The sequence below is a fragment of the Montipora capricornis genome, chromosome 12 (genome assembly GCF_036669925.1).
Source record: "Montipora capricornis isolate CH-2021 chromosome 12, ASM3666992v2, whole genome shotgun sequence".
Taxonomy (NCBI): Eukaryota; Metazoa; Cnidaria; class Anthozoa; order Scleractinia; family Acroporidae; genus Montipora; species Montipora capricornis.
This window is the reverse complement of record NC_090894.1, coordinates 36,649,938-36,659,937: the sequence shown is the minus strand read 5'-3', so window position 1 is coordinate 36,659,937 and position 10,000 is coordinate 36,649,938. Positions and strand designations below refer to the sequence as shown.

At 38.5% G+C, this 10,000-nt stretch overlaps 1 protein-coding gene and 1 pseudogene across 1 annotated transcript in view; one reads left to right on the top strand and one right to left on the bottom strand.

The window, feature by feature from the left end:
- LOC138026086 (uncharacterized) overlaps positions 1-3,758 on the top strand; it is a 10,481-nt pseudogene extending 6,723 nt beyond the window's left edge.
- The window catches only part of LOC138026085 (zinc transporter 6-like), a 30,638-nt gene that overhangs the window by 16,519 nt on the left and 4,119 nt on the right, over positions 1-10,000 (bottom strand). The window contains exons 3-8 of the mRNA XM_068873274.1: positions 9,707-9,793; positions 9,503-9,587; positions 9,147-9,189; positions 5,890-5,955; positions 4,438-4,518; positions 3,770-3,805 (exon numbers count right to left, since the gene is read on the bottom strand). Coding sequence (XP_068729375.1) covers positions 3,770-3,805; positions 4,438-4,518; positions 5,890-5,955; positions 9,147-9,189; positions 9,503-9,587; positions 9,707-9,793 — 398 coding nt within the window. The remainder of the gene's footprint in view (positions 1-3,769; positions 3,806-4,437; positions 4,519-5,889; positions 5,956-9,146; positions 9,190-9,502; positions 9,588-9,706; positions 9,794-10,000) is intronic.

Sequence of the window (10,000 nt, the reverse complement as noted above, 5' to 3'; positions counted from 1 at the left end):
CGACCAGTGAGTCGCAATTTCAAGCCCTGAGTCTTATATATGAATTTGAATTAACATGTACCGTTATGTACTGCACTCCTCTTCTTGTGGAATGCCGCAAACACCGTCAACCTCCTCCTTGTCTTCACATCCATCGCCCTCAGTTCCAATCCAAAATCCCTGCACTGGACCCCACCACACTTACATCCCATGCATTTATCGCCCTAATCAAATTCCCACTGCACAACTTCAAACCCAAACTCCACCTAGCCCATGGCCCACGAAAAAAATCCTGCACAACACTGATCAAACTCTCCAGCTCCTCTTCAGACCTTCCATACAGCACAGTGTTCCAGATAAGAGTCGGGTCTCGGGTCAATAACCCGACAAAGAAGGCTTCCCGTCCCGACAGATGAATGTGTGAGCCAAAGGGCCACTGCTGGCACGACGTCTGGGTGACCCGTCAAATGGTCTACATAACTCCCCACTTGAAAAAATTAACTGGATCGCTGCAGCATCAAATCACCCATGAACAACAAAGGGTTGATCAACCTCCAATCCTTCCCAAGCTTGCACTGTACCCAATGTTCTTCCTTTTCAACAGCATGGAGGGAATTCATTGCAATAACAAACACCATTGGAGACAAGGAGCCGCCCTAGAATATTCCACGTTTGATCCCCACGTTACCCAATCCTTCCCAGTTTGACACCTACGCGGTTTTCCAATTGCGCACACTTCACGTTGTTAGGGCTCCAACTTCACTGTTTCAAAGATTTCACTGAAAAGTCCACGAATGTGACACCGTATCATAAGCCTTCTAATAATCTATCCATCCCATCGCCAAACACCTTTTCTTCCCCCAAACCTCCCTTAACAGCGCCTTGTCTATCAACAACTGATCCTTCATACCCTATGACCTCTTCCTAAACCCCTTCTGCTCATTGGGAAACAACCTATTACCCTGCAAATGTCCATACAGCTTCTCTGCCAAGACCCCAGTGAGAAGCATTGACAAACATGCAATAGCGCTTTGCATTATTACTAAAAATAGACAGACAAACATTTCGATCTACTGAAAGGAAATGTATGAGTGAAGTATAAGGGATAGTGAAGGAAAAAAGAAAACTTTATAAATCTGTGGAGTTAGTTTCTAAAAAGGAGATAGAAAGTTTAGTGCTAACCCTTGTTGATGTCAATCGGACTCACAGCATCCAGATAAATGACTACAAATTGCTCAAAGAGTTGCAGAAATCAGGAGAGAAAGTCTTTCATACCGCTGCCAAAACCATCGTAAGACATCGAGAAATGTAAGCCTTGGCTAATCGATTGAACCCGGGAATTCTTAACTGTGAAATACATATATTTGTGCTCTACAAAAGATCCCACAGCAGAATTTCCTGATGTCCGCCAGGAGTAACATGAAGGCTCATGAAAGGGAAAGCATTACCGCTTCGAATAACAAATTTTTCCCATTATAGTTTTGAAAAACGCACGAGACTTTGAAATACGCTAAAAAATAGAGGATACCCAGAGAGCAGTGTTCAAAGGCATCTCTCTGAACTGAAATTCTCCAACAAAAAGGTCATGCACTAGGAGATGAAAGCGCACACGTAACACAATTCTGACTTTTGTCACAAAATACCACTCCGCTCACGAGGAAATGGTACCTGATAGAAAATTACCCACATCTAAGAGAACTACTTAACACGTCCTCCATGCTACGTAGTATATCGCAAAGAAAAATCCATGAAAGATATCTTAGAGGAAAACAGACAACCATTTGCGAACAGCAGGAGTAGCGTAGGCCCATCAACACTTTTCCAACATGCCAACCTGTAGACGGAATAGAAGTAGGGAACAGAACTTGCACTATGGTACCATTTCCTTCCAACATCGAACCTTTTTTTGTATTTTCGCCGCAGACCAACGGCCATTATCGATGCTCGGATCAAGCGCGTGGTCACTTCCACTACTTACACGACCTTACACAGCCCCTCACTCGTTTAAAAAGGTCGCCACTTTTGCCCGTCAATTTCAACCCCCTACACTTAAACACCGTTCTAGCTGCTCAAATGTGTATTGTTCTGGTTCTCTTTCAAGAATAGAGCCAAGAACACGGTCGACGTCCATTAAAACCGAAAAGATTGAAGCGACTATTATGCCTCAGTTCTCTTGTAACTCTTAGCGACTGAACTTTGTTTGTCTCAGTCACTAGGGGTCTACAATTTCATGACGTCATTTGTGCAAAGCGATATTGGTCTGTAGTTGCTAGCCACTGTTTCCTTTGCACAATCGTTCGGTATGAACACTGTCCTCCCCTTCATCATCCCTGGTGAAATCTTTTTCAGATCTTTAAAGATAACCAAAGATCTTCAAATATCTTGAAAAATCTGCAAAGATCTTTGAGGATGAAAATCTTTGAAAGATCCTTCAAGGATCCTTTAAAGATTATGAAAGATTTTACCCTTGAGGCTTTTTTGACGTAATTATTACATAAAAGATCATGCTAAGAATTCTAAAGGTCCTTGAGGAAAATGATGAGGATCGTTCAAGGATCCTGGAGAAAACTCAAGTAAAGAGCTTAGAAAGACCTTACGAAAGATCCTCAAGGATTCTCCAGGATTTATGTCATGGATTGTTAGTAAAAATCTGGAAAGCAAAGGAGACCTGTTTACCGATGGCAAACAAAAATTAATCAACAAAGTTTCTTCAAACCAAGATTAAAATGAATGCCAACTTAAAAACGTTGGGCCGACGTTTTCAAAATCTCCCATTGCATCTTCTATGAACTCCATAATAACTGAGTGTGGCTCATTTTCTTTTAAACTTTAATCGACTTTTATCTCACTGCAGTGATCTAGAAGCTATTTAAGAATGAAACGGTCGCTGGAAATTGATTTAGTAATATTATGGTCAAAATTAAAGGGATATTTCCCATGATACTACCCCTTTAATCTTGACAGGATATTGAGACGTTCTCATTCCAAGCACCAAATGCAAGGGAGGTATGGAGGTTTTGGAGTGGTATTTGGTTGGTTGAGAAGAGGCATAACAGGGACGCTAAGTGGTTGGATGAGAGGGAAGGATGGGATGGGTAATGCATAGAAGCAAAAGGAAGTGAAGATTAGTGTCGAGGATGTGGACGATGGAATTTGGAAGACTCCGGGGTCGGATAGTGTAAGGGAGTTTGGTTTAAGAGGTTAAGTCGATACATGGGTGATTTCGGGAGTTTGCAGGGTTGTTTGGACAGTGAGGAGGACTGCAGGAGGGGGTTGGCCCGAGTTAGACTTGCCCACCAACTCCTTGTGCAAATCACTCTTGAGTACAGCTGTCTACAAACCACCAAATTTCCATGCTCCCAAACTGGAACCATCCCCTTCTTGATAGCCTGATACCTCCTATTCAACCAATCCAAGCACAGTCCCCTTACTCATCTCCTTGTCCCTTGCCAAATCCTGCTGCTATTCCATGATGCTCGAGATCTTCTCAATCCTTCCACCTGGATTTCTACTTCTCAAACTTGCTACCTTTCTTTTTTCCCTCAGCCCCAAACCTGTATACAAAAGCCAATTAATCTCTGACACTGATGTGACTTCTGTCACAAGTCTATGCATCAGCCCTTCACAACCTTCACCTTTTATTCACTTTCTTCCTATCATGAGCTTTCAAAACCAGCAACCTCAACTCACTCCTCACTACCAACAATATTATGTGCTTTCCTTTTCTTGAAGAATCTACATTGTACATTAAATTTTATAACTTAACATTCACATTATTTTCCAAACTCACGTCATTACTTCAGGAGGCATTAACAACCTTTCAGTGCTGTGAACAAAAAAAAAACCATGGCAAAACTGAATTAGTGACTACGGCATAAACATACATGTAACTTAAGATGAGGACAATATTCACTTTCCATAATTATTTCTCAGCAGAGGAATAATGAGTTAGGACTCATATCATCTGCAATGTGCAAAAAAAAAAAAAAAAATTAAGCGATTTTATGAATTTAAATGTCTTACCCAATGGTTGCTTATCACAAGAACAAAGCTCCAAGAGATTTTCTTCTTAGAGATACACACAGTAGAGGTAAGGTGACAGTATTTATGAGAGTCGGAGTCTGCATTCTTAACGATTACTACTGTAACAGTAACTACATTGCTCAATGCTTCAGTTTCTAATGCTTAATGTTTGTTTTTTCAAAATCAATACTACATGTACTTCTTTCTTGTTTTAAAGCCACCTTGATTACATGTACTTTATCTAAAAAACAATAATCGGTAAATGCACGCCAGTAGTTGGACAAATAAAATCCATCCTACTTGTTACACTAAAATAACTTGATTGTGCAATTGGCTCAATAACATTAATTTTCCGTGATCTCAAGAATTATTGTTATAGCTAACAACTTGAAGGTGAATAACACTAGACAAGGCCACATGAAGAATCAAACTTACCTTTCTTTCACAATAAAGAGAGCTCCAAACATCACTAGCACAGTACTGCTGAAAACTGCTAAAACCTCAAACCTCTCATACCTACAAAGAAACAAAAATGATTCCTGTCTTTAGTTTTCATAGACAAGTGAGACTAGTTTCTTTGCATTCTTGATAAAAATTAAACTTCAATAAATTGGAATTTTGTTTTCATTATCCAACAGCAATTTTACAAATCATTCAGGTCCAACCTCTACTGGCAGTCCCCAACTACTGACAATGGTACAGTTACTGTACTTCTAAAATGCAGCCTCAATTTGTAATTTGGTGACATGGCATTTTTTATTTAAATTTTGAACATAATACAATACAACAGTATGAGAGACATTTATCAACTCCCTGACACCTTACAAAAATTGCCTGACAATGGTAATACACAAATATCAAAACACTTCCTCCCTGAAAGGACCCAAAGTGAATGTAATCATTTTCCATTAGAAACCCATTATTACCCGCTGAAAACCCCATCGAGCCTCCTTACAAGGAGAACAATTGCACAAACTTAATAGGATGCCTGCTGTTCATGTGAGCTTTAGCAAGCATTATTATAGCGGAGCACCATTGTTAAGAAAATATGGTAACCCATCGATGTGAGAAATCTTGGTTTTATAACCATGACATCATCGACCTTTTGTACGTACGTACAACCACCCCTCCATGTATGCCAATGTGACCAGTATCATGCTATTGTAGTTTACAGTATACATCTTAGATATTGGACATCCTTTTTTGATCAATTGACACCTGTCAAAACAAGATATCTGCTGACCAGTATCACGTGACCATATCGTGGGCTCAAGCTTAGAGCTCACTGAAGTCAGCTGTTTTTTTGTTGACCACTGACCACTGACCAGGTACTGGTTTTCGATTGGATTGCAGGCTCAACCCAGGTTAACTCACCTAAACATAAACGAGGCTTCATTTTTCATGCGCTTTCTGTGGCTTGATGTGGCTACACCGCCATACTACATCAACTATAGTTCTTACAGTTGGAAAACGGTTTGGAAGATGTTTTCTTTCTGCATTTTTCGCTGATAGGGGGGAGGGGAGAGAAGCAATGAAGATGTCAAAAGTGCTGATCTTCCCAAGGGTTTTGTCCATGATTGTAGCATGATACTGGTCACATTGGCATACATGGATGGGTGGACATACATACGGACGGACGGACGTATGTATGTATGTATGTACGGACGGTTGATGACGTCATGGCAGCGCTATAAAACCAAGATTTCTTGCATCGATGGGTTACCATGATTTCTTAAAAATGGTGCTCTGCGCACGCGCGCATTTGGCGCGCATGGAGCTCCACTATTAATTTACAGACATTACAGTGCATAGTTTGTTGAAGCCATGTCCCCAAAAGGTACTTATATTAACGTACAATGTATAATGAAAGAAACAATAATTTCTCACCCAAAAGAATATGTGACAGATGGTTTCTGAATTGACACCCACAGAGACAAAAGACAGGTCAACAGACTAAGAGTGGATCGAACAACCAATAATTAGTATTAAACAATCTTTTGTCCTTTTTCACATTAAAGGCATGGTAAATGACATCTAAGAATGCAAAGGCAACTACCAATAACTTTAAGTATCAACAGCATAATATCAGCTGGATTTTCTTTGACAACAAGTCATCATAAACATGTTGTTATATCCAGCATAAATTCATCTTTTTTATGCTAAAATATGTAAAGGAAATTGTATGCACGCGATTGCATTTCATGATTTATGGGCACGTTTGATGTTTAAAAAGTTCTCAAAACTGCATGAGCCATAGGCAAGTGCAATTTGAGAACTTTCAAAACATCACCAACCTTTGATTTGATTTGTTCTGATTTCAGTTGATTCGTAGTCTCCCCAATAAGTAAACCGTTCTTTTGACAGGGTGCGCAGGTGGGGAACTCACAATTGAATGGAACCCGCCCAATTCCTAAAAATCCACAAAATCCCGCATGATAATGAGCGATGTACTTTTTATAACTGAATGTTTTACTGTTTATATAAACCAAGATCTTCAGAACCTTTTCAAGCAATTTTCAGCCCATTTGCTTTCCAAAAACACCTTTGTTTTTGGTTTTGTCGAGCATTGATTTAAAAAAAAATTCAAGGCGTTCTTTGTAGCTTTGTGTGGTCCTGGGGACTAGCTCGGTTCTACCGTAAACGTCCATGTATAAGCCGCACTTTTTTTCACAAAATTGAAGCCAAAAATCAAGGGTGCGGCTTATCCATGGATACATCTGTGTTTGGAGTTCTCAAAAACCTAATTAATATTCATAAAAATTCAAATTAACAATGTAACAGTATCATAGAAATACACATAAAGAAACTGAGAGCATGTTGCTGTAGTTCATTGACTTTTTCATTCAGTGGTGGCTCCCAGAGGAGCAGTTTGTGTCTTTGAGTGTTTATTAGCGAGTCTTCCTCTCCAAGAGTTCTTTCAAACGATTAATTTTCGCTTTACTCGAACAACTAAACACCAACGTACAAGGAATCTACATTCCTTTGCACAGCTGTTTGCAGTGATGTCTGTGGCCAGTCACTTCCACGCATATCTTTTTGCCATGTGCAATAAAGTACCACAAAATTTGCGAGTACTTGCGAGGTAAATGGCCAACTGTTTCGTTGTTTTTTTTTACCACCTTCATGGCAACTTTGTCGGCTGCATTATCAGGCTTTGCTTGTTTGTTTGTCTTTTTAATGCCAAAGGAATTTCATGTTTCGAAGTGATAATCTTAAAAAAATCGGATCGAAAGAGCATTTTAAGTTAAAGATGATGTAAATCCCAATGGAAAAGAAGGTACGACAAACGAAATTTCGCTTTCATTAGACTTGATAAATGTGAAAGATAGCCACAACTTCCATGTCGGTGTTTCGAAACCTTGATTGTTTGTCCTTCGTTGTTTGTAGCAATACAACTCTACTGAAACTTCAAACTGTATTGTTTTCATTTTTTTCCAAAATCTGCGCTTCCAAATCGAGGGTGCGGCTTATCTACGGATGCGGCTTATACACGGACGTTTACGGTATTTCTTGTGCTTTCCCTGTGGCGTTTCTACAATGCCGAAAACACTCAAAGTTCTTCAAGGAGCTACAACGATATCTAAAATAACCTAAAATGAGCTACAGTGGTATCTAAAATGGCTGTCTCTAATCACCTAAAATCGTTCTGCACCAATCAAAGCTGCCTTGCTGGGTTAATTCACAATCCTCACACTATCAACTCTGCACCAATCAAAACTATGTTGCCGGTCAAACTCAAGATTTTTGTGCAGTCAACTCAATGCAATTGACAACTGCATTGCCAGGCAAACAGATTTCTTTTGCGCAGTCATCTCCATGACCGGTGGCAAGAAGGTTTACGTGACATACTAATCCCACTGTTTGTCAACGTTAGGAAACATCAGTGTTACAAATACCTTTCAACAGTAAAATCATGACCTCTCCCCCTATAAAATAAACTGTCTCTATATGCCTCGCATGGGAAGAGGGCATTATTTTTTTCCCTCTCTCCCCACTCTAAACCATGGATTTAGCCGCTTTTGTAAAAATAAACTTGCTAGAGCTTGGATATATAAAGGAAATCACCACAATTTGCTTAAATAGCCTCCAGACAATGAACGACAAAAGTGTATAGTTAAGACACTCCTTGGAAAAGACGCTTTCTGATACTTAAGCATTTGCTCTATTTTATTTGCATCTAGTGTTAATTCTTGATACCCCCTGATTCTTCCTACTCTATAAAGATAGCCTTTTGAAACCTTGAGACTATTGAGATTCTTTCTCTAGTTAAGCCACGTTGTTTTTGAAACTTGAGAGTCTTGTATTTTTATTGACAGATGCATTGTGTTATGGACCATTGAATCAGGTATTGCCGTTGCAACGTTGCTGAACACTAGTCGCAGTAAAGATCAGACAGTCTCTCTATTTTTCCCGCCAAAACCCCTCCACTCCCCCACCCACTCGGTAGTTATGTTGCTCTCCCCAGTTCGTGCTTGCTGTTTAAAAACAACGATGGCGGCAGTTTGTGCTCCATCCCGACGATCAAACAGGAAAATAGGAGACTGTGAACAGTCTAAAATTCCTTAAGAAGAAAGGATTTTTTTGAGACAATTAAGAATACAAAATATGTTTTAAAAAACCACCAATGTTTCGACCGCGCATCGGTCAAGCCTATAAAGTTTTGTTTACAGAAAAACATTGCGAAATCCCACAGAGTAGAGCACTCATGCTTGGCTAAATAATCTTGAGACTTGAATAAAGTGATTAATTTTATCATAATAATAATAATGATAATAATAATAGTAATAATAATAACAATTATTATTATTATTATTTATGAGTGACCTTAAATCATGAAATGCATGAGCAAGTTCATAAGATTGTTTATTTTGTTATATATATATACTCAACAAAATTACCCCATTGCTGAGTTTCCATAGCAAGTTCCACATAGCACTCTAGAACCTCTCTTGAATTCTAGAAGTTTTAATAACCTACTTATGCATTAATTTTGTCAATGAGCAATCAGAAACGTGACAAGTGCCTCCTGGAATGGTTGCTAATTAATTTTTTCCCCAACAACTGTAAAATTAATAGTAGATCTATTGATAAGAAAAAAATCTCTGTGCTGTTATTATTGTGACAAAACAAACAATTTATCATACCTTAGTAAATCAAACATTGTCAAGTAGCTAAATGATGTGAGAGCTGGAAGAGATTAACAAGAAATTGATTCAATCAAAAAATTACTGAAGATACAGTATGCCCAAGGATTGCTTTTTCCTACATACATTGTACTAAGCATGTAGGCCTCTTGTTATTCACTGAATATTGAAATAAAATTGTTGCTTATAACTTTTTTTGGAACATACATGTACAATGTATGTATCATTGTCAAAACCAATCAATCAATTAAAAAAAAAAAAAGCAGTTGTAAATTACAGCCTAATAATATTGAATCATGCTATTTATTGTAATTTTTCCATTATTCTACAGTACACCACAATGCACTTTTTCCTACCCAAGCTATTTGTTGTTCCACTGTAGACGAAAAGCCCAAATGAGCAGACCACATTTAATGCAATTAACCAGAATATCTTCCAACCCTGAAAAATTGAGGAGTTCAAGATCACTAACTAAAAAAACCAACCTGGCAAAATGTAAACCATTAGGTTTGTTAGGGATGCTCTTTATCAAAAAATTAATCATGTAATTTGAAACTCACCTGTCTCTCAGAAAGAACACTCTCAAGTTCTCTCTTGACCCTTTTCATCACTGGGTAAGATCTTTGTGGAAAGGGTTTAATAGCACTCTGTAAACACAATTAAGTTGCAGCATTATAATATTGGACATGGATCTTTTTTGGTTCAGTCTTAAGATGATGTAAAATGTACAGTATAACAACATGCAGTTTCAATATTTATATAGGATCATCAAGGAGTCTGGATTACCGGTACATGTTTATGGATCTCTGTATTAAAGTATATGTTGCAGGTCATAATTTTGTTCCTTAGGTTAA